Source organism: Microtus pennsylvanicus, chromosome 2, assembly GCF_037038515.1.
Source record: "Microtus pennsylvanicus isolate mMicPen1 chromosome 2, mMicPen1.hap1, whole genome shotgun sequence".
Taxonomy (NCBI): domain Eukaryota; kingdom Metazoa; phylum Chordata; class Mammalia; order Rodentia; family Cricetidae; genus Microtus; species Microtus pennsylvanicus.
Window position 1 is genome coordinate 129,258,883 of NC_134580.1, and position 23,555 is coordinate 129,282,437.

Here is a 23,555-nt window from a genome sequence, read left to right on the forward strand (position 1 = left end):
GACTGGGCTTGCTTGGGATAGTTGGGAACACTCCTGGGAAGCGTCCTCCTTCAGAAAGCTACAGATCCTTGAGCTGAAATGGCCCAGTTCCAGACACAGGTGTGAAGAATTCTATGTCCAGATAGCCAGCAGCAGGGAGCCATGCTTGCATACGTGGCAGACCCATCTCACAGGGAACGGAGACACTTGACAAGGCCATGTTTGCAGAGAAAACACTTGCAACCACAAACAAACCTGCCACTCCCTGTGGTCTGCAGGCTGCAGTGGGGGAGCCTCAAAAAGCAGCCTGTGCACTTGCTCTCCAGGCGAAGCATCCCAAGACGGAGTCTCCATCTGCTTTGAGAACCTCCGAGGTAAGAATGGGCTGGGTGACTACTTCTCCCTCTGGTCCGTGGGGATGCTACCTCCAGTCATCTCCTTGCAACAGGCACCACCTGTCCCTGGCCTTGCAAAGAACATTGGCAAGCGCCATCTTGCTGGGTTTCAGGTAACTCATTAGAGCACTGGCTTCTTATTTCTGCAGCCGGGGCGAGTCCCCTCTCTCAGAGCTGGGTTCACACCTGACCATTAGGCTGGTGTGGTCTCGGGGGACCTGGGCCACTCTTAGGATATTCCTCAGTTGGATCATGGAGATGGGTCATCCCTGGTAAGATCTAGACAACTGAACACCAGGCTAATCTGGCACAATGGACCGGGCACCTGACTTCCAGTGAGTGGACTGTAGGATGCTAGGGCCGAGTGCTCTTCACAGGACAGGCAACTGTCTTCCGTATCCCCATCATGACCTCACCAGTCTCTTCTGACACTGCTTGGGTCTTGCCCCTCTGCCCTGCTCCCCCAAATCCTGTCTGCTGTGTCACTTCAGGAAAGGTCATGTTTACTTGAGGGTCTTGGCTATTTTTAAGACACTCTTGTGGTGTCTTACAAAGTAGGTAATTCCTAACATAGAAATGTAAAAATGGATGTATTGAGGTTTGGAGCAGGGCTCTGACCACCACTCAGCCTGGATACAAGCTGGGATGAGACATGAGTGCCCAAGGGTGGATGGATATCTGCTCAAGCTCCCTGATGCTTGTCCCTAGCCTGGCCCACAGATCCTGGTGTAGTGACTGGAAGAATTATGGCTGGGGCGTGTAGTCTGGGACCACTGCTGGTGCTGCTGCTGGCCGTGGTCAGTGTCTCCTTGCCTGTCACTGTGGTCCGACTCAACAAGGCAATGCTGGATTATGGTAAGAGACCTGACAACTTGCCTCCCAGTGTGTAGGTGAGAACCAGATCTGAATGGACACAGGTGTCTCAGAGGACCCGTATGTTGCTTATTTCTGTGGTGCTTGGGATGGGACCCAGAACCCAATGCACGCTGGGCAACTGCTCCACCATTGAGCGGAATCCCAGCCTAGAACTGCATCCCAGCTGGCCTAGAACCTGTGATGCTAGGATTGAGGTGTGTACTGGCAGAGGACCTGGGTTTGTATGTGTCACTGTGTCCTGCTGCTCAGTGGCTAATTAGGGAGTCTGGGGTGAGCAAGTAGTGTGACCATGCACGAGCACACACACACACACACACACACACAGAGAGAGCTGTGCCCTTGTGCCTTGTGTAGGTAGGCATGTCCTTAAAACCAAAAACATGTCCCCTATCACATAAACAGAAGCCTCCCAAACAAAAAGACTTATTTTTAATCATCAAACTTTTTTTTTGATGTGTGTGTGAGGCAGTCTCCTTAGGTAGCCCAGGCTATTCTCAAACTCTCAATCCTCCTGCCCCAGCCTCCCTAATTACTGGGATTACAGGCACGAGCCCCTGGACCTGGGTTAATTAACTTGAGTGATTGACTTTGTACCTGAGAGTTCTTGTGAGCTTGGAGTGCCAGGGAGATGTGGTCTGAGCACTGGGGAGGGTGTGCGTCTGAGGCATGTGTCTGAATGTGTGTGCACAGGTGTGCCTTGCACTCCAAGTGCACACATGTACATGTGTAGTGTCTGTGTTCACACAGGGACCAAGGAGAGGGGCATCAAGCGCAGCAAGGCAGGAAGCATCCTGGAGTCGTATCTCTGCAGGGCTCAGCAGCAGAGAGCCAGTTGCTCTGTGCTGCTCGGGAGGTAGTGGTGGGGGTTAGGAGGAGGTGGGAGGTAAGGGAGGGGGCACAGATCTCTCCCTGTGGCTTTACTGCTAGGTGCTTTCGAGTCCTGCTCTCTCCCATGGGAAAGGCCCAGTGAGGAAACTGAGGCCCCATAGGGAAGAACGAGGTCACAAAAACCCAAGGTCCCAGCATGGAGACCTTCATTTCCCCTCAGCTGTCTCTCAGGAAACTGTTCCACCAAAATGGGGTCTGGAGATGCTTTCCCAAAGGTCAAATCTAACTGGATTAGCCTGTGAGGGACTCCATCCAGACCAGAGAAGGGACCTTAATGGCCAAAACGTGAAGCTGTCAGTCAGCAGCTTCCGCCAGGGCACACAGCTCTCTAGGACCTTGCTTCCGGGCAGGTGGGCAGACAAGGAAAGTGGTCAGTGATCCGTGTAGGAGGATGGTTCACACACAGCAGGAATGGATGCCTGGGACAGAGACCTGAGGGTGGCCTCCTGGGTGTCTGCCCTGCCCTCTGCTTGTTCTGTTCAGGGCTCCTTTGTCCCAGGTCTCCCGGGCTCATTTACCTGTGTTTATTCTCTGTGGGTGGAAACCTGGCAGGAGGCCTGTGCAGCCCACAGTGCTTCCAAGTCTGGATGAGTGGCTTCTGGAGTCCTCCCTACCCAGAGTGCAGGCCCTGTGTAGGGGAGCATTGTGGATGGAGTCTCAGTTCAGCCACAGATGGAGAGACTTGGGTGGGCATCAGGAACATGGAGACCGTGACCTTTTTTTTTTTTTTCTTCTTGCTCAGGGAAATTGAGGCTCAGATAGGGTCAAAGACATTTACCATGCTAGTGAGTCTGAGCCAAGTTCTAGCCTCTTGGCTTAAATTCAGGCTTCCTTCTAGAACCATTGTCTCTCTTTTTGATTCCACTGTCTACTTAGCTGGGGCCTGATAGTACAGGTGAGGGGGAAGCCAGCAGGTTCAGAGCTATGCTGCTTTATCCGGGTCTGCCTTTTTCTCAGTCAAGTGTCTTCATCCACCTATAAACTAGGCATAGGAATAGAAGAAAATGCTCAAAACAGCACGTGGCACACCCGGAGGACTCTGTGGCAACAGCTACCGTTAGTGTGTTAGTGAAAAGGTCCACAGCCTCGGCATGAAGAGTGTGCCTGTACTCTGATTGTTTACAATGGTCCTGAGAGATGGGCGTTGTAATTAGGGCACTAGAGAGATGGAGAAAGCATGGTGTGCAGCAGCCATGCAGGCTCTGAACAGCAGAGCTGGGATTTGGGTCCAGCACCTGGGGCATATGTGATCAGGATGAAGCTGCCCCTCTTCTCTCCTCCCAGGGGATGCTTCCTCAGGACTGGTGGGTGGCTCCTTCAGCTGCTGACTTGGGAAAGCTCTAGGGACAATTGGGGCTCAGATGGAGATTCGTGAGAGGGCTAAGGATTTTATGGTCTTGGAGGAATGGGATGAAGAAGGGTTGGGAAATGGAGGGCATGATAATAGGGTACACCTCATGGGCTTGCATGGAGCAGCCATTCTGCCAATGCGCCACCTGGTATCTGAGCGCCTTCACCCAAAGGGCAGGACAGGTGATAGGTGGTGTGGTCATCATGCTTGGTGGATCCAGGCACTTGAACTCACCATGCCCTGGACCCACAGTGTCGGACATCGGGAAAGTCCCTCTCCAGCGGGCCCTGCAGGTCACTGTCTCTGATTTCCCGGATAGGAGTGATGCGGTACTTCAGTCTACCAGGTGAGTGTTCCCACCCTCCAGAGAGAGTCCTGTAGTCTTCCTCCTGCTAGCTGGAATGTTCGGATGGCCAAGGGAGTAGTGCTTTGACTCATTAGGAGGGAGTGCTCCAACTGTCAGGTAGCTACTCTACCTAACAAAGTGCTCCCACCTACTGGACGTAGTGCTCTGGACTATCAGATGGGCATACAGGTCCATAGGTGAGCAAACCCAACCAGGTCAGAGGCTCCCACCAGCGGTGAGGTTATAAGAAGTCTTGGCTGATTGAGTCACTTGGTAACCTGCACTAAGGGGCTCAGACTGGCCCTGGGTCCACAGATCCGGTAAGGCTATCAGCTTCCTCCAAATGTTGGACACCAAATTTAGACACAAGGACAATCTAAACTATGTGCTTGCCTGTTAATGCATAAAGACCCAAAGGGATGGAGACACCCAAACAAACGCAGTGGCCGTTGTACCTATCCCTACAGGAATACTGACTGGCTACTGTCAGAGTTTCGGGCACTCGAGAAATCTGCTGCTTTCTATGTGCTTACCTACCCACTCACCTATCTATCAGCTATAATTTTCTTTTTTTGTTCCTGTTTTGTTTGAGATGGGGGCCTCGCTATGTAGCTGAGGTTAGCCTTACACTTGAAATCTTCCTGTCTCAGCTTTCTGAAACATGGTGATCAGGGCCTTGAAATACGGGGCCTAACTTATGTAGAATCTTAAATGGTGGAAACTAATACAAAAACTTAGACCCCAGAACAGTGTACAGGTCGATGGACAGGCAGCTTGGGGCCAACAGATTGAGACCTCCAAGGCAGGGATGGAGTGAGTGCTGTTTATATGTTAATGGCTATGACCTTAACAATGCACTGGGTAGGTACGGAACCACCTGGACCAGAAGACCCTTGCTTTCAGCAGGAGAGTATCCAGGATGGCTGCAGCTGAATACTGTAAGCGTAAGATAGGCTCGTAGAGAGAGAACAGTCATGGGTCCACGTCACCCCAGGTTAAAATGAGGCATTTGAAAGTGGGGTCATTTACTGATGGCTGAATCATCCCAAGCTTACCCCGCCAGGGAGAAAATGACTTTTCACTCAGGCAAAAAGGAAGCCATGGAGTACTCACTGGGTGTTTCCTGTTGCTGGGGGCCAAAGGTTAGAATATTGTGGGGATTTCAGTGTCTCTTCTTTGCCTTCCTGGGAAATGGTCAGAAGCTGTTAGAACCCCACAGGATTATCTTGCTGAAGCCAGGCCCCTCTGCTTGCCTTCGTACCAGCTGGGCGTGTCACGAGCCTCCTGTGTTGGAGTGCTTACCACCTCACCTACCAGAAAGCCCTTCTTTATAACATCAGCATGTGGGGGTGGCTCGGGGAATCCTCTCCTGATCTGATTCTGTGTTTAATGGGAGTTCCCTTGTCCCTTGGATTCCAACCCTACAGGGTCCAGATTCTGGATGTCCATCTGCCCCACCTCCACTTGAAATTCATTGCTGGTTTTGGGATACGCTTATCAGCAGCAGCCAATTTCACGATCAAAGTCTTTCGGTGAGTGAGAGTCCTTGTTGGAGGGCAGGAGTTTCAGGGTCTCTCCCAGGGAAGAGTGAGGTGAGGGGGCTAACGATATCTCCATGCCCCTTCCCACCCTCTGGGGGAGTGAGACAGGGGAGAACCTTGGAGACCTTAGTCCAGCCCCAATAGCTGTGCAGCCAGTGGAGCTGCTTCAACTTCTCCAACCCTCAGTTTCTTTACCTGAGGTGAGATGAACCTTGAAGGGATCTGTGAGGGTTGAATTGATGGATTTGGTGTTTTGATTATGGCATTTTGCTTCTTTTACAGTACAAAACACAGAGTAGATGCTTAATAAATTGTGTTATCAGCCTTATTTCTCTGTGCCAGGCAGCTTCTTGTGTAACTGCATTGAATGCTCAAGTTGTACATTTACATTTCAAGGAATGCTTTATCTTTATTGCTTTGCCCTAGCAGTGTTATGGGTACTCCTTAGTGCTTATGGTGAGTGCTCCTTAGTGCTTATGGTGAGTGCTCCTTAGCGCTGATGGTGAGTGCTCCTTAGCGCTGATGGTGAGTGCTCCTTAGTGCTTATGGTGAGTGCTCCTTAGTGCTTATGGTGAGTGCTCTTTAGCGCTGATGGTGAGTGCTCCTTAGCGCTGATGGTGAGTGCTCCTTAGCACTGATGGTGAGTGCTCCTTAGTGCTTATGGTGAGTGCTCCTTAGCGCTGATGGTGAGTGCTCCTTAGCGCTGATGGTGAGTGCTCCTTAGCGCTCTGATGGTGAGTGCTCCTTAGTGCTGATGGTAAGTGCTCCTTAGCGCTGATGGTGAGTGCTCCTTAGTGCTGATGGTGAGTGTTCCTTAGCGCTGATGGTGAGTGCTCCTTAGCGCTGATGGTGAGTGCTCCTTAGCACTGATGGTGAGTGCTCCTTAGCGCTGATGGTGAGTGCTCCTTAGCGCTGATGGTGAGTGCTCCTTAGCGCTGATGGTGAGTGCTCCTTAGTGCTTATGGTGAGTGCTCCTTAGCGCTGATGGTGAGTGCTCCTTAGCGCTGATGGTGAGTGCTCCTTAGCGCTGATGGTGAGTGCTCCTTAGTGCTGATGGTGAGTGCTCCTTAGCACTGATGGTGAGTGCTCCTTAGTGCTGATGGTGAGTGCTCCTTAGCGCTGATGGTGAGTGCTCCTTAGCGCTGATGGTGAGTGCTCCTTAGTGCTGATGGTGAGTGCTCCTTAGCGCTGATGGTGAGTGCTCCTTAGCGCTGATGGTGAGTGCTCCATAGTGCTGATGGCGAGTGTTCCTTAGTGCTGATGGTGCGTGCTGAGGTATTGTTTTATGGGTGCTTTCTGTGACTGGACATAGAGCTGATGTTCTCACAGGGTGAGGTCTTGGAGAGCTCAGCACAGTGCTAAGAAGCAGGCACATCCATTCTCATGTCAGTTTCACAGAAGGAGAGCTGAGACTCACTCTAGCCAGGGTGGCCCAGAGCCCTGTCACAGGAGCCCCAGAAAGCCTGAGTCATACTCAACTGCTGTACTGTGGAGTTTGGCCCAGGCCTGGGGGTATGTGTGGTCTTCATACACCAGGATGGGTTAAGGTCTGACCTCCTGCAGAGTCCCGGAGCCCATGGAGCTGGTGCTGCCTGTGGCCTTGCTGGCTGATGTGCACGTTGCCCGGGATTCCATTGGGACCCTTGTGCTCAGCATCTCCACCTGCTCTTCACTCTTCAGCCCAGCCAGCACGCTGGACGGCAGCAACAGGTGGGTTCCTGAGGGCACTGGGTCTCAGGGGTTCCCGACACCAAGGCTATGGGACCACTACTCAAGTTTCTCACTCAAGACTGCATCCAATGGCCACAAAGGATCAAGGAGGCTCCATAATCACATCTGTCCTATGACTTAGCACAGAGAGGCCCAGAGAGGACTAGGGACCTAGCTGATGCCACGCAGCCTGTGTCTTGACCACTTTCCTCTGTCAGCTACCAGGGCACACTTACTAGTAACGATGAGGCCAATCAGTCTGGATGCTCGGGCCCTTACAGGCCATCCCGCCCTGCAGAGGTGGACAGTCCAGGGATGGGAGGTGAGGTAGGACCAGTCAAGCTCTATAGCAGGGGGCTGTTCAGGTCAGCATGTAAGGTTAAGAGCAGCTGCCCCTTGCGCCTGCTCTGTGGATGCCACTCTTGGCTCTTCACAGGAGTCTTCTCCATGAGCTCCACAGTGTCTGATCGGGGCGTGCCAGGGTCTCCGTGCCACAGGAAGAAATCGGAGGCCCAGAGTACAGTTGACTTAAGGCAGACTTCACCATGCCGTTACCTGGGAGCTTCCTTACTATGCCTGCTCTTTCCTTGTTTTCGTCCACTCTGAGGTGGCTGAGCACTGGGAAGTCCTAAAAGAAGTGTCCCCCAAAGCTTGACCTTTTCCCCGAAGAGCAGTGAGCGTGCAGGAATCCAGCCATGCCGGCCTCTCCCGGCTGCAGAGGGGAGCTATAAACACAGAGATATAGCTTCTCCCCCCAGAGTGCAGTAGGCTGTGGCTGAGATCAAACAGAAGATCAGTTAGTTCCTCTGGGCCGCCGTTGAGAAATGCCGATTTACACCCTAGTTCAGAGGGGAGCCTGAAGTCCAGTGCTAGGCAGACGCTCTGCAGAGCATCACAGGGCACTGGAGCCAAAGTGACAAGGGGACCTGAGACCCCAGCTCCACTCCCCATGCCTTCTTACCCTAGTAGCTCTTGAGCCAGCTGGCTGAGAATATGGCCACGTGGGGCGTTTTCCAAGGTCCAGTGTTTGTATCTGTCTCTCCTGAGCCGGGCCCCCACTACCACCATCTTGGCTACTTCCAAACCTTGAGAGGAAGAGTCCTTTCTCTGAGTCTCAAGCTCTTCCTCTGTGGGGGTGCAGGCCACCATTCTAACACTGTCAGGAACATGGCGAGGTCTCAGATGGGATCTCTGGGCTGCTGGCTGGGGATAGAGACTTCTGTCCCAGCTGTCTGTGTGGTTCTGCTAAGAACCACACCCAGGGAACTCAGGGACACCTTCTGTACCACTTCCTCAGTACCTCCCAGGAGCTGCTGGACCTGGTGCAGGAGCACATCCGAGCTGACCTGAGCAATATGGTAAGGGGCTTCTGGCAGATGACATAGCTTAGAAGGCCTGAGGTATGAGCAGTGGGGATGCAAGCCTTGGGAGAGGGGCATTGTATCTTGATGTGCCTATGTGGGCTTCAATGCATGTAAGTGTACCGTATATGTGTGTTGTGTGCATGTGTGTCCATGTAATGTGATAGTGATATATATATATATATATATATATATATATATCATCATCATCATCATCATCATCATCTTTCACTAAAACTTTACTTCAGTCCGTGATATATTATTTTAAATAGAAGGTGCTTCCAATTTCTTTGTGAGAACAAGAAAGAGGCCCATGTTCAGTGCTGAGGAGGAGAAGTGGGGGTACTCAGGCATGGATGGACTTTAGGGAGCTTGGGAGACAGTGGCAAATCTTCCCAGAGTAGTCCTGATCCCATGTCAGAAGGTGGGGGTAGGGGAAATGTTTTGGGAGAGATAAATTTGGAATGAACAAAGTAAGACAAGCCTGATGCTCCCTCCCCCAGGCTGTGCAATGGGCAGGCCAGCCTCGGATGAGGGTACTAAGGTAGGAAAAGAGTTCAGAACTGTGGACTGAAGAGCCAGCAAAAATTTATGTGTCTACCTAGTGTGTGTTATCTCTATCCCAGGGGTGATGGCAATATTCACAGGCTAGGAGCACCCTGGCCTTGCAGTCCCCTCCTTGCCAAGTGCCCGTGCCCTCCTCTCCATCCTTTGGCAGCTTCTCTTGCCTCCTCAGCACCCTAAGAGGGGTGGACGCCAGCCATTTCAAGGAGGAAAAGGAAAGGACTCCAGGCTTGCTGTGTGCCTGGGAGGCTTTTGAGGGCTGGGGCAAGGACCTGCAGCCTGACTGTTCCTCGGCCACAGCTCCAAATCGCCCTCACAACAGCTGCCTCTCTTTTGCTACAGCTGTGCTTGCAAGTCTCTGGCCTGGTTCAGGACCTCAATGTCCATTTGGGTACTTTAATCGGTAAGACCTGGAGCCCAGTGGATGGGAGGGTGGGGCCTGTGGGTCTTAAGAACCTGTAACGATATCTCCCTTGGACCTGGTGGTATGGTCTTCATTGCTGGCTTCTGATTATAAATAGTGTTCTCTTTTCAACCAATCTGAGGAAAAGGAGGCCCCTGGGAAGGTCACCTAGGACTCCCCAAAGCACATGGCTGTCCACAGAACATGCCTCCTCTAGATTCCAGAATGAATTCTTTGATCCTAGAATCTACCTAGTTTAGGTCAAATTGCCAAAAATCAAAATAAAGCTGAATGTTTAAGCAACGAATGTTACTGTTGGAGAAACTAAGCTGCATTGGCTCTTAGGATCTAGATTCTCACTGCCAGAGTCTCGGAGGTTTTGGAAACAGATCCTCAGAGTCAGGGAACCCTCCTGTAGCATCACATGGAGGCCGGGCACTGTGGTGAGGGCGTGTGTCTATCACTGGAGGTGCTGGGCCTAAGGCTTGCTTTGGCTATCCTGTGGGCTGTGGGTATGAAGGTGTATGCTCCTTACCTGGATATGGGACACTGGCTCTGCAACCCTCTCAAAAAGGACACATATATGTTCACCACCACCCCCCCCCCGGGACCGCATGATCATTAGTTCTGGTTTCTGAGTCTTGACAATGACAGAAAGGAAGAAGGAGCAGGGAAGGAGTAAGGGAAGGACAAAGAGGAAGAGAAGGAGGAGGAATAAGAAAAAAGAAGGAAAGAGAAGAAGAAGAGGAGGAGAAGGAGGAGGAGGAGGAGGAGGAGGAGGAGGAGGAGGAAGAGAAGAAGAAGAAGAAGAAGAAGAAGAAGAAGAAGAAGAAGAAGAAGAAGAAGAAGAAGAAGAAGAAGAAGAAGAAGAAGAAGAAGATGTTGTTGCTGCTGTTGTTGCTAATGAACTGAACTGTGTGTACAGCTGGGGCCCAGTCTCTCACTGCGGTACCTTTTGAGACTGGGTGGAAATGCCTTAGCATGCAGGAGTTGAGTGCTCACCCACAAACCCCAATTGTCATGGGTCATATTTCAATATTCTCCACTGTCCCCACACTGATCTGCACTATTATTTGAGAACACTGGAAGGTATCCATGTGTCTTCTAGACTAGCTGTGGTAGAATCTGAAGGCTGGAGAGCAGGCCTGTCGCATCTTCTTAGCCATAGGCATCAGTACCTCAGGACTAGTTCAGAAGACATTACATCATACCTCGGGGGCATCTTATTTGCCTCAGATCCCACACAGCCTCTCCCGTCATGGAACCCATTTGGTCTGAGGCTTACCAAGGACTTTTTCACATTCCTCAGGAGCAATTTTGAAGCCACACCTGCTTGGGGCCCACCAGCTTTGTCACTGGTGTCCTTTTCAGGGTACTGCGACTGGCCTTGTCTGTCTGGACCTGCCCCGGGGATGCTAATGAGTATATACAAGCTGGGACAGTGTGAGGGACAGTGTGAGGGGTTGCGGGGTGAGATCAGAGGACCCAGAGCCTGGGCTTATCCCAGGGACACAGGGCAGAGCCTGACTTTACCCATGGTGGGTTCTTGAGTAGACAGGCTCTGCTGCCATCAGCCCCAGGTTACCATGGGAAAGCAGAGGGCTGGAGCTATGTAGGGACAGGCCCGTGCTGCTTTTCCTTCCTCACGCATCCACCCACCACTCTGGCCAGTTCCAAATTATCTTGTCTTCTTGATTTCCTGGTTCCCTACCCCACTCAACCTCCATATTACCTTAAATAGGAGGTGGCAAGCAGCTGAGGCCACTGGACTGGAGTGAAAGGGAACACACTGGAATTATAGTCACATTGTTCCCATGCTGCGTGACCTTAGGGAAGTCACTCATCCGCACCATTCTATCCAGAAATTAGGGAAGAAAATTCCCACTTCTTGAATTTGTTGGTTTTATGAAACAGCATGGGTTAAGGGCCTGGGGCCTGGCAGGCTTAATAAGCAAGTATGTATTTCTCCTTCCTCAGCAAGCTTACCTTCAGCAGGGTGCCCCGGGTTTGGGTTTATCCCAAAGATCAGCTCTTGTCTTTGTCTTGAGGAATAATAAAAAAAGTCTAATAAAGGGACTCCATGACACCAGCCCTGGAGGACTATTATGTGAGGCTTGCACAACCAGAGTGTGAAGTAGGAGAACTGGGACTTCTTTATTGACAAAAAAGATTTGTATTGTAAATTGGTGATGTAGGACTGTATGTACTTACAGTGTATAATGTAATGCCCTATATAATCCTAATATAATGGATATAAAGTGGAAGAGTTAAATCAAGTACATTAACATTTCCATCATCTCAAATATTTAGAGTCCATTAAAAAGCACACATCAAAGGGGTGTGTCAGCTAGCCACATGTCTCTGGAAGGCTGTGTAACAAAAGTGTCTTTTATTGTGGTGTAAGAAAACATTGAAAATGGAGTTCAGCTGGGATCCTGGGCTCTCTTATATTTCCTCCCTCCCTCCCTCCCTCCCTCCCTCCCTCCCTTCCTTCCTTCCTTCCTTCCTTCCTTCCTTCCTTCCTTCTTTCCTTCCTCTCTTCCTCCCTCTCTCTCCCCTCTCTCTGTCTTCCCTCCCTCCTTCCTTTTTTGTTTTTCTTTTGGCTTTTCTTTTGATACAGGGTTTCTCCGTGTAGCCCTGGCTGTCCTAGAACTCACTTTGTAGGCCAGGCTGACCTTGAACTCACAGAAATCTTCTGCCTGTCTCTGCCTCTGGAGCGCTAGGGTTAAAGGCACGTGCCACCACCACCTGGCTATATTTTTAAAATATACACCATGACCTTAATGTTTTATTCATTTTAAACATGCAGCAATTTCACCTTCGTAGTGTCCAGAGTGTTGACAAATGCAGCGATAGGTGACTCAAGAGACAGGACAGTCTACCAATCTCCACATCCTTCCTGCTGCCCCTTCCTCCTGCCTCCAAACCATGTGACCCACTGACAGACAAGGAAGGGAGTCACACGGAGTTGCTTTTGCAAAAAAAAAAAATCCTAAAAGTATTAGAAAAAATGAAATTAGATCCAGCTGAACCAACAGGAAAACAGAAAGCTGAAAGGAGATATATACTTACCAATATATACTTTAATACATATATACAATATATACTTTATATATTTTAATAAATAGTCTATTTTCATACACAATATTAAATAAATATTTACATGCTTAAATATAACAAAATTATACAAAGCACATAAGATGGACCCATAATTGATATTTTAAAACGAATGGGTAGATAAATATATATGGAACAGGTATTTAAAATATACATATATGCCCACATATACCTACATCACCCATCACTGGGCTACTGGGACCAGAGGGCTGCTTAGCAGTTAAGAGCACTGACTGCCCTTCAAGAGGATGTGGGTTCAGTGCCCAGCACCCACATGGAAGTTCACCATTGTCTGCAACTCCAGTTCCAGGGAATTCAACACGACACCCGCTTTTGGCCTCTATAGGCGCCAGACAAACATGTGGCACACAGATATATAAGCAGGCAAAACACCCATACGTATAAAAAAAATAAAGCAATGAAAAACTCTGGGCTGTCTAGGGCTCTGGCGGTAGAACTGTGGGCTGAGTTAGGCTCTCCTAAGCCCTGAATTCTGGCCTGCCGCACCTGCTGTCATCTCTGAGGATGTGCCGACCTTCACCTGTGCAATTTTCATAGGCAGAATATTCTGACCTGGGAGTCCACTCACATCCAGCCTCTGTGCTGTGCTTCCTGAGAGCTGCTTGAGGCTTCGGATGAAGTTAGATCTGGGTGTCCTTGCTCTGGTGTTTGATTTCCTGAAGGAGATGTGTGGTCAGGTGAAGGGGCCAAAGCTTTGGGAGCAGACTGACTTGTGTATGCCTCCTTGGGCAAGAACGAACTGACCACACTGCGTGCAGAGAAACTTGAGTGGACTCTGTGGTGAAGAGAAGAGACAGGAAGTCATTGGTCTGGCTGACCAGGGGGAACTCTCTTCTTCCTGTGTGCCCTTCTTGCCTCCATTAGATGGACTGGGCCTGGGCTGAGCCTTCTCCTTCTGTAATCTGAGCTCAACCGTCTTTAGCTGATTGGGAATGTTAGCAAACATGCCTGCTAGCTTTGCGTTTCAGTCAGTCAGCAAGCTGGGTGCATGCCTTCAAAGGAGGCCTAGCCGGGCTGATGAGTTTGTGGCCTGGCTGTGGCTCAGAAAGGTCATTGGTAACTGTTTGCTGGCTCAGTGAGGGCCTGGTGCTCAACGTTTTTCTGTTTTCATGAAGGACTCAGTCCTGTGGGCCCTGAGTCCCAGATCCGCTACTCAGTGACCAGCACGCCCACGATCACCAGTAACTATATGTCTATGGATGTCAGAGTGAGTACCTCCAGTCAGTCTGAGGCTGGCATCCTTGGTGTCCTGGAAGTGGCCTAAGAGGGTAGAGGGTAAAGGGAAGAAGGTGGCTGGTACTCCAGGTGGGAGTGCGGCCACGTTTTCATGGCTAGGTTAGTCCCTGGGGATCCTGGGTCTATTACAGGCCTACTGTTCTTGTTGCCCTGCACGTGTGCCCCTGCCTTTATCCAGGCCATTCTCTTCCTGCTCGGCAAGCCCATCCTCCTGCCTCTGCATGGTGCTCACCCCTTTGTGTTGCCACGGCCTTTGGGTGCTGAAGGTGCCATGGCAACAGTGGGGCTCTCCCAGCACCTGTTCGACTGTGCCCTTCTGATGCTGCAAAAGGCTGGATCCCTCAACCTGGAGATCACAGGGCAGCTGGTGAGGGCTGGGTCTGTCACCCAGGTCCTGTGGCAGGGTGCCCTGTGGCCCATTCTGGTGATATCCTGTAGATGTGGAGTCATGGGCAGTGGGCAGCTAGAGTTGGGGCTACAGGATGGCCCTCGGAAGGAACCCGTGGATAAGGAACTCTACCGGTGAGGCCAAGTGGTGGCCTTGACTGTGAAACTGCCTAAACTCTGTCCTGATGGAAACTGATTTCAGAATTCAAAGAACAACCCTCTGAACACCTCCATGTTGGGCCAGCTCATCCCTGAGGTGAGTGACATTTCTGCTCATAGCAAGCCAGAGGCTCAGGGATTGGGTGGGGCCTTTATGGTCTCCCTCTACCCCAAGTGTGTGTGGGGGGGGTCAGCACCTGGGTTTAGCCCTTTCTCCTGAGCTTAGGGACTGCCCATCCCAGGCAGCTGCACTTTCTTCTCTCTGTCTCTGCCTGTTGTGAGTCTGATGATCCATTCCACTCTCTTTTCTAATCCCTGCCTACCTGTAAAATCTAGCTCAGAGTGGGTGACACACACCTATAATCTTAGCACTTGGGAGGCAGGAAGATCACCAGCTCAAAGCCAGCTGGGGTGCATAGCAAAATCTTGCCTTAAAATCAAAGCAAAACACCAACACAAGAATCCCCTCTGAGGAGCTCAAGTCTGGTTCAGAAGCCTGGGCTGGACCCACTTCTGAGCTCAGTCAGGAATAGAGGGTGATGGTTTATAAACATTCAACATGGAAGACTGCCAGTCAGGGGCGTGTACAACCCTCTCCCTCTCTTTCTCCCATGTCCCAGGTGGCTCGCCAGTTCCCTGAACCCATGCCCGTGGTACTCAAGGTGCAGCTGGGTGCCACACCCGTGGTCACACTCCACACCAACTACTCCACTCTGCAGCTGCGGCCCAGTGTAGAGGTCCTTGCTGCGTCCCCCAGCTCAGCCTTGCAGTTCCTTTTCTCCTTGGATGTGGTGAGTGACAGGCCAGATGGGACAGGGGGGCTGGGGTGATGTTCCTCTCGAGACCTTACATGCTCTATACTCTTCTCATTTGCTTTGATCCACATCTCTCCTGAACATGCCAGGACATTCCGCCTCAGGACCGTGGCACACGTGGAACCCTCTGCCTGGCACTCTTTCCCTTTTCTTTTGGCATGACTGCTTTTTCTTCATTTTTCAGTTCTTAGCTTAAGTGTTGAAGCCTTGCTCAGAGCAGCCTTCTTGGGCCACCCTGAGTGAGAAGGTCCCCATCACTCTCTGCCTTTGTGACAGCCTCCGCTTTTGGGAAAGCCCCTGTCTGATTGCTTCTGGAAGGTCCCCACAGGGAAGGGAAGGGACCCCACCTGTCTTCTTTATACTGTTGTTGCTCATAAAGTGCAGGCCACAACCTGACTTTTAGCCAGCTCCTAAACATGTGTGGTCTGCCCTTGCCAGGGAGGGGCGGGAGGCTCTACAATGCACCTTCTGACTTGCTCTTCTTATACACCCAGATGGTGAACCTGAACCTTCAGCTCTCTGTGTCTAAGGCAAAGCTTCGGGGGACCACGTCTATGCTAGGGTAAGTGAGCCTCTGACCCAGTGTGCTCTCAGACGTAATGATGTGAGCTTCAGGGGAAGCTGGCATATGCTGAGCCCACCCCTTCTTTTCTTTCAGGGGGCTCCAACTCTCTGTGGCCACCTCCAATGTGGGCTCCATCGATGTGAGTGGAGCACTGGACTGCCTTAAGCCTTGGGAAGGGCTGTGGGAGTGTGAGAATGATACACACACCTCAGTGCCACCATAGCTTCCCTGGGATGGCTGGGGACGGGGACCTACTTGCTCTCCATTTGTCCCCACTCCCTTGCCTGTTTCTTTGCCTGTGGGCAAGTGATTGATTCATCAGCTCGACCCTCAGTCAGTGCTCATTGGTCTGGCACTGGCTGGCCCATCATGTCACATGATCAGGCTCTTGCCACCATGCACACATTCCTTTATCCCCATGCATCATGGGATGTGAGTTAGTATACCTAAGTCGTCCACTCAGCTGCCAGTCTGCCAGCCTAACTTCCATCTGTCATCAGGCATCTGTTGGCTAGCCCTCCTGTTGGTAACTCTGGGATGAGGGCTGGAGTTGTCCCTGGGTTGCCCGACTCAAGGCTGATCTAGCTGGGGAGTTGATTAGGGTCAGCTGATGTGGGAGAGCTACCCTCCCTCATCCTGTGTCTCGGATGCCTGTCCATCTGTATGTTTAACTGCATTCTCTTGGTCTTTCCTGGGGCTGGTCCCTCCACCCCACCCAACCCTTGGCTGTCGCTGCAGATGGATCAAGTGTACACACTCATAAGCACTGTATTCCAGAAGCCCCTGCTGGATCACCTCAATGGTGAGTCCTGCTCTTTGCTGCTCTGGCCCCCTCAGGTGCCCTTTTGAGCCCTGTCCAAGTCCCCAAACCCTCTCAGGCTCAAAGATTAAGAGGATGGATTTTAGAGGCCAGCTGCTTCTGCCTCTTAGTACACATTTGTATAACCAATTGATGGTCTCCGATCCTGTCTCAGTTTCCCTTCTGTGCTGTGCGGGTGATCCCACTTCCCACTCTAGGTCACATGGTTCCCAAGCTGCCAGCACAGGGCTGGCTGCAGGTGGGACTCTTCCCTCTGACTAACTTGGACGCTTCTGTCTCGCTGCAGCTCTCCTGGGCATGGGAATTGCTCTCCCAAGTGTGCTCAATCTCCACTATGTCCACTCTGAGGTCTCCATCTGTGAGGTGAGAGCTGTTGAGTGACCGGGGAGCCTCTTTAGAGAGGGGAAGTGTCACCCCTCTGGGAGCTCACCCTGCATCTTCCAAGACCACACAGCAAACACTAACACAGTGAGATGGAGGAGCCAGGACCCAAGAGACCATGGTGGAAGCCCCTCCCTTCTCACCATACCTCACACCAGAGACTTCAGGTCTTCAACCGTTTCAGGATACTGAGTCCTGAGATGGGCTTGGCCTCTTGGTGTCTAAGGTGAACGGTAGAGAGATTTTTTTTTTTTTGCAGCTGGGTAGGTAACTTCCTGAACCTTTTATGGTTACTGTTCCTGGGTCTGGAATCTTAGGCCCAGGATGGAATTCATCCTGACAGAGAGAATGACTCCCTACGATCTCTTCCTGTCTCATCTGGGAACTCAGAACAAATTCCTTCAACAGGCTGAACAAGGATAGGAAATGGGACAATGGTCCCAAGTGGGGCTTAGCAGTTCAGGGAGGATGTTCACCCTGGTTCTTTAAGAATGGTGGCCTCAAGGCTCTGATGATCCACTCTCATGAAGATGGATAGTTTAGGCGTGGAGGAGATGGCTCGATAGATTCATACTTGCAAGTGTGAAGACTCCAGTTTAGAGTCCCAGGATTCACACTGGTCAGATGTGGTGGCCCAACTGTAATCCCAGCACCCAGGAGGCAGAGACAGGGCCCTCTAGGGTGAGCTGACTAGCAAGACTAATCAGACGTGAACTCCAGGTTCAACGAGAAGCCTGCCTTGGTAAATAAAGCAATTGAGGAAGACATCGGAGGTCAACCTCCAGCCTCCATACATGTAAACGTGAATGTATGCAATTATGTGCATCACACACATAGACATAAAAAAAGGATAAAAAAGAGGGATGGTCAAAACACAGAGGTCTCGGGAAGGTCATCGAGAGCTGGAGGCTAATCTGAGGCCTCTTCTCCCCTCTCTTAATTAAAAATAAATAGTCGTGTTAGTCACACGAGGCTAATGGTCGCTAGAATAGACTACCCTCAACTCTGAGCTACCTATGGACAGAGACCAAGTCTCATTTTTCTCTGCTGAGTCCTCAGCATCTTCCGGAGAGTTTGGCTTGTGCTAGAGGCGCAGCGGAGGCTTGACAAATGAGCAAACGGTTGGATGGATAGATACATGACGGTGACGGGTTAGCAGCGCGCAGGAGTGTTCACTTCAGTAGTGCAGCGTGGGGCACGTGAGGTACAGGGAGTGCCTGGCTCTGCTAGGGAAGTTGAGGCTTGGAGAAGGAGCTGAGTGGTTCTGCACTCCTGGTCAGGAAACAGCAATGGCAAGGGCTCTATGCCTGGAGCATAGAGCATGTGCTGGTCTCATGCTGACCCACATTTTGAGGGCTCCCCCCTTGTGAGGCTCCCCCTTGTGAGGGCTCCCCCTCCATAGCTTTGTGAGGTGAGTGCTGCTACTTTTTTTTTTGAGACAGTGTTTCTCTGTGTAACAGCCTTGACTGTTCTGGAACTCTCTCTGTAGATCAGGCTGGCCTTGAACTCACAGAGATCTGCCTGACTCTGCCTTCTGAGTGCTGGGATTAAAGGCGTGAGCCACCACTGCCCTGCAAAGGCTATTACTTAAGTGACAGAGTAGGAGATTGACGGCCACTCCTGATAAGAACACTACCTAGAAACAGGTTGAAGGTGGCAACTAGGGGTTCCCCCCTAGGCCTCTGAGTTAGCCATGGCTTTTTTTGGTCTTCCAGGGTTATGTTGTGATATCCAGTGGACTCGCCTACCAACGCTGAGTCAGGATCATGAAGAGAGCCGGCTATTCAGGAGCTTTCTTTCCCCAAGCCTGGGGACACTGAGGCAGAGCCATGTAGAATCATCATCACCAAGCCAGATTCCTGTCTGGGCTCCTTAATCTTTGTTGGACATCTCTTGCTTCCTTCCTCCTTCTTGGGCCCCTCCTGGGGAGGAGGCTGCTGGCTGCAAGCTGTGAAGACCAGCTCACTTCAACATTAAATATTTTTCTTGAGTTGCAACTCCCAACTGACGCTGTGTACCCTAGCCAGCTCTCTGTGTGCAGCCCCTGGGTCCCGAGCCACCCAAACTGCCCCAGAGAGGAGGAGGATGGGAGCCCATCTCTGCTGACCATGCCTGTCGGCTTTCACTCCTTGCCCAGGAGGCTCCTATTCTGAAAGAGGACCCTGGAGGGTGGCAAGGATGAGCTAAGGTTATGAGTAGCACATGTTCAGGTATTATGCCCTCTGTCTGGCGGCATTCCCTGCCTTGTAATTAGGTCAGACGAGCTCCGTGAGACAGGCAGACAGGCAGGCAGGCTCTGAGTTTCTTCTGAGGGATGCAGCTACTAATGTCCAGGGAGAAGAGGGACATACCCAGAGCCCCAGAGCTGGACAGATCCAAGACTATGACCTTCTAGCATCTGAAGAGTTTGACCAGTTCCTGCCCCCATTTATTTGCCTCCCCTATGCCCATTTTTGTCCCTGTTTCCAAAATTTCAGGTGACGTTTCCATGACCTTTTCAGGGACCCTTTTGCATCTTTAGTCACAAGCAACTGTTTTTGTTTTGGGAACAAGAACTGCTTCTGGGCTCTGCTCTCAGGCACGTGTCTAACTCTCGTTCAGGGGAGAGTTTCTGAGACCCACAGTGACGCATCGCAGCGTGAGCTGGGCAGAGCAAGGGACTCAGTGAGCTAAAGCCTGGTGATCTTTCTCCCTGATAGGCTAATCTCTAAGCCTCCGACTCCTTCCTGGCTGAGCGCACGGCTCACAGCACGGCTCACAGTCTGTGTGTTTCCTCAGGGGAAGTAGAAGGTGCCTGGATTTTCAACCTCAGCCAGCAAAGCCTCGGGACAGGCTGGTGCCACTCCACCCACCTGCCTCTTGCAAGGTCACCTGTGGCAGGGAGTCAGCAGACTCTGCTCCACCTTGGTAATGAGAGGAAGTTAGAATGAAAGAGTAAAAAGCGCAGGTTAGAAAATCCTTCCCTGCGATTTCACCCACGACAGTGTGCCTTTTAGTTTGGGGGGCTGCTCAGTTAATTGATTTATCAATTTACGTTTACTGTGTAGGCTCCACCTTATGCTAGGTTGTTGGGGTTTAGAGAGACAAAACTCCGAGATACGACTGTGTTGATGACTCTTCTCCTCACTGCGAGGCAGGAAGTGACAAAGGCAACTTACAGGAAGAGGGTTTGATTCTGCTTCCGCTTTCAGGGGACTTTGCCCATCATGGCAGGGACATAGCTCTTGTTGTGACAGAAACTTGGAGCTGTCACTTCTTTACAAGGTGGCTGAGAAGGAACAGAGAGCTAATCGGAGCTGAAGGCAGGTGTAACCTTCAAGGCATTCTCCTAGTGGCTCAGGCCATGACCCAAAGATTGCATACCCTCCCAAACAGCACCAGTTGGGGACAAGTGTTCAAACACAAGGGCCTGTGGGTGTTAAGAGTGGGGAATATTTAGAAAGTTCACATTTAAGCCACAACATAGGCCAAGCCCATAAGGAAGCTAATGACAAAGAGAAAGATCAGGCACTCAATATGCAGGCGCCAACCTGCCCACCGCTCTCCTCCCTTCCTCTCACTTATTCATCCTTTCATCTATCCAGCCACCTATATTTTTATTGTTTTAAAGAAAGAGTCTTACAATAATATTTAGTCTATGTTGGCACTGAATTTATGAGCTTCCTCTTCTTGCCTTACCTTCCCAAGTGCTGGCATTACAGGTGCATGCCACCTTGCCCAGTCCAATCAACCCACTAACCATCCATCTTCTCCCCCCCATCAATTCATATGCACTTCCATCCTATTCATTCACCTATCAATTCATATACCCTTACATTCATTTGTCCGTTCGTCTGTCCATCCATCCATCCATCCACCCACCTAAATACCCCTCCTTCCCTTCCCTATCCATCGTCTTCCTTCTTATCAATTTATCAATCCATTTATTCCATTTTTCCTTCCTCCCCGCCAGGCTTTGTATTCATGGTGCACCTAGTTCTATAACATGTTCCTTTGAGAGGAAGAGGATAAAACTAGTCAAACTCTCCCATCCAGAAAGATGCTCATGACTTCCCCAAAAGGAACTGGCCTGATCTCCAAGTGGCACCATCAAAGTATTCCGTCAGGTGCCTACTGCCTCCTGGGCACACTGGCTTCTGAGAGGTGGGGTGAGTGTGGCGGTGAGGAGCCAGGTGGAAGAGAGAACCTCAGAGCACAGCAATAGGCACTTCCAGCAGTGAGCCTCACCACAGTGTGGAGACTGAGGAGGTCCACAGCTCAGCATAGATGGGCGCCTCAGAGCAGAGTGGTGGCAAATCGCTGCGTGATACCATGGAGCAGAGGGCAGCTCAGGTCTGGCTTCTTGACAAACATGCCATTGTCCTTCTGCATGGTCCCCTTTCAACTTTCAACCTGGAGCCTGCACAGCTCCTCTGAGGCCTTTGCTGTCTCTGTGCCCTCTGTGGCTATGCACCACAGCCTGATGCCATCTGGTCACCAGCTCTAATATGGCCTCAGCTAGCCACAGAGGATGGGTCCTGAAGTGCATTGTCCCTTAGTCCTCAGGCTTCTTTCCAGGTCCTTCAACTGCAGTCTGCGGTCATTGGAGAAGCTGAGCTAGACAGCGGGGGCTTCTTTCACATTGATTCTCCACTCTGACCCCTCCCAGAGTTCAGCATCCAGCAGATGCATCATAAGTTTTCAAGGGGTGAATTGCTCGCATGTGTCTGTGCTGGAGTCATGTATGGGAGTCATCTGGGGTGGATGGAGGCTGCTGGGCTTGAATTGCCCTTGCTGGGTCCTTGAGGGCCTGAGGGGAAGGAAAGAGGGTCCGGAGCCTCAGGAGTCTGAGAGGAGGAAGGGGAAGCTACAGGAAGCTCTCTGGAAGAGGAAGTCCCTCTGACTGAGAAGGGTGGCTGGACTTGGAGCAGTGCTGGACAAGTTGTAAGGGTCCTGGCAGAGGACACAGTGAAGGGTGTCGGAAAGGTGGGCAGGAGCCCATTGGGTGTGTCTTGGCTGGGTTCTGGAGCTCTTGGATGCAGAGGTGAACCCTAGCCAGGACACTCACTTGCTGTGTGATTTTAGGCAAATGGCTTGGCCTGTCTAAGGCTCAGTTTCTCCATGTGCGAAAAGGGGGAGATTGCCAAAATGTTTATCTCCCTGGGTAGTTTTGACTCTTGCCCAGCTGAGCTGATCAGCAGATAGTCCCTTATCACTGTTGGAATCATATAATTCTGCACTTAGATCTGAGGAAATCATAACTTAAGGAGATGGGAGAGCTGCCAGGGCAATATGACTTGGGAGGACAGCAGCTGGGATTGGCCTTCAGATCCCTCAACCCTGTAAGGGGCTTCTTGTATCTTCCCACACCGATGTCCTTCCTTTGCCCTCCTCTACCTTCCTAAGTGCCCAGTCTGGCCAAGGGACAGTGGGTGTTTCCCAAATGGCCTCTGTGTGTGTGGTGGAGAGTGGTGGTGGGGACAGAGACATGCTTGCTGCACCTTGCAGATCAAGGTGGAGCCTGAGCAGGCTGCTTGGAATTGGCTTCTGCCTTGTATCAACCCTATCATGACTCAGCAGGTCTCATCTACTCAAGGCCCCATGTGCCCATGGGCACAGTGGTTCCTGCCAGCTTCCAGACTCTGTGTTCCATGAAGTGGGAACGGGAAAACCCCAGGGCACGTTAACTACTTGGATTGTTCACCCCTGAAGTGTCTCAGGCTAGGCTGCCCAGAAACTCCTTGGGACCAAAGTTGGAGCTGGGCACCTGGAGGCCTGTGACTGGAGTCATCTCTGCCCTTATAGGCACAGGGCTCCCTTATCACGTCCCCATATCACTTCCAGGAGGGTTCCTCTTAGGATATTTAACTTGATCATTATTTCCTCAAGTCCCCCCTCCCCAAGAAGGGAATCTCAGGGACAGTTCCCCCAGGTTCTTCCAGTATCTCCTGGTCTTTACACCTGCCCACCAGAGACATGGTTTTCCAGGTACCAGTAAAAATGTCCCTTCTACAGGGTTCTCCCAGTACCCACAGTATCCTGTCGTTCCATCTGTCCTATCCCCCGGGCTTAGTGGATCCTATCTGCCTTACCTCACCCCAGAAATGATGTGGACTTGTACAGGTGACTTGCACAGTGCCGATTTCAGGACAGGGACCCCAGCTGTCTTGTTCACTGAGGTTATTCCAATGCCCTGCTTAGGCCTGGAACACAGTAGGCGCTCAATAAGTGTTGGCTAAAGTACCTAGTGTGTGTTCAGCCTTGGGGAAGGTGTGAGTTAGAGAGAGGGAACACCAGGGGCACTGATGTCCTCTGGACAGTCACATCTGTCTCTGATACTGGTCTTAGTATAGCTCTTGGGTTCCCTAGCCGCCCTCATCTTCTGTGCTATTTATGTTGGAACAGAGTAACTGTTCATGTGAGCTCTGGGTCTCCTGTCCTCTGTGACTCTAGATAATTATCTGTCCCTTATTAAGCCCTCGATTATCCAAGCAGCTAATCAGGCTCCAGAATATAAGGGTTTCCTCACCATAGGATTGGAGGCACGGGGCAGGCAGCTGTAGAACTTCCCCAAGCTTGGCAAGGTAAGGACAGTCTCCCACCTGTGGCTTTTCCCTGAGTGTCTCATCCAGAACTGACATTTTATAAATGAGAAAGTCGA

The 23,555-nt window shown here is 51.1% G+C and overlaps 1 protein-coding gene across 1 annotated transcript; it reads left to right on the plus strand.

Moving 5' to 3' along the window:
- The first annotated feature begins 1,120 nt into the window (after positions 1-1,120).
- On the plus strand, positions 1,121-18,672 carry Bpifb2 (BPI fold containing family B member 2). Its single transcript, XM_075963893.1, has 15 exons — positions 1,121-1,229; positions 3,742-3,835; positions 5,263-5,367; positions 6,940-7,086; positions 8,384-8,444; positions 9,354-9,414; positions 13,668-13,759; positions 13,967-14,155; positions 14,378-14,431; positions 14,955-15,125; positions 15,644-15,711; positions 15,808-15,853; positions 16,453-16,516; positions 16,821-16,897; positions 18,631-18,672. Exons 1-15 carry the CDS (start codon positions 1,121-1,123, stop codon positions 18,670-18,672), a joined length of 1,380 nt encoding a protein of 459 aa, XP_075820008.1.
- Positions 18,673-23,555: the final 4,883 nt, after the last annotated feature.

Excerpts from the sequence above, each read along its gene's own strand:
- Bpifb2 (XM_075963893.1), top strand. The coding sequence starts at position 1,121 with ATGGCTGGGGCGTGTAGTCTGGGACCACTGCTGGTGCTGCTGCTGGCC. Across the intron at positions 15,126-15,643 it reads TCCTTTTCTCCTTGGATGTG|ATGGTGAACCTGAACCTTCA; the intron begins GTGAGTGACAGG and ends TTATACACCCAG. Across the intron at positions 16,517-16,820 it reads CCTGCTGGATCACCTCAATG|CTCTCCTGGGCATGGGAATT; the intron begins GTGAGTCCTGCT and ends GTCTCGCTGCAG.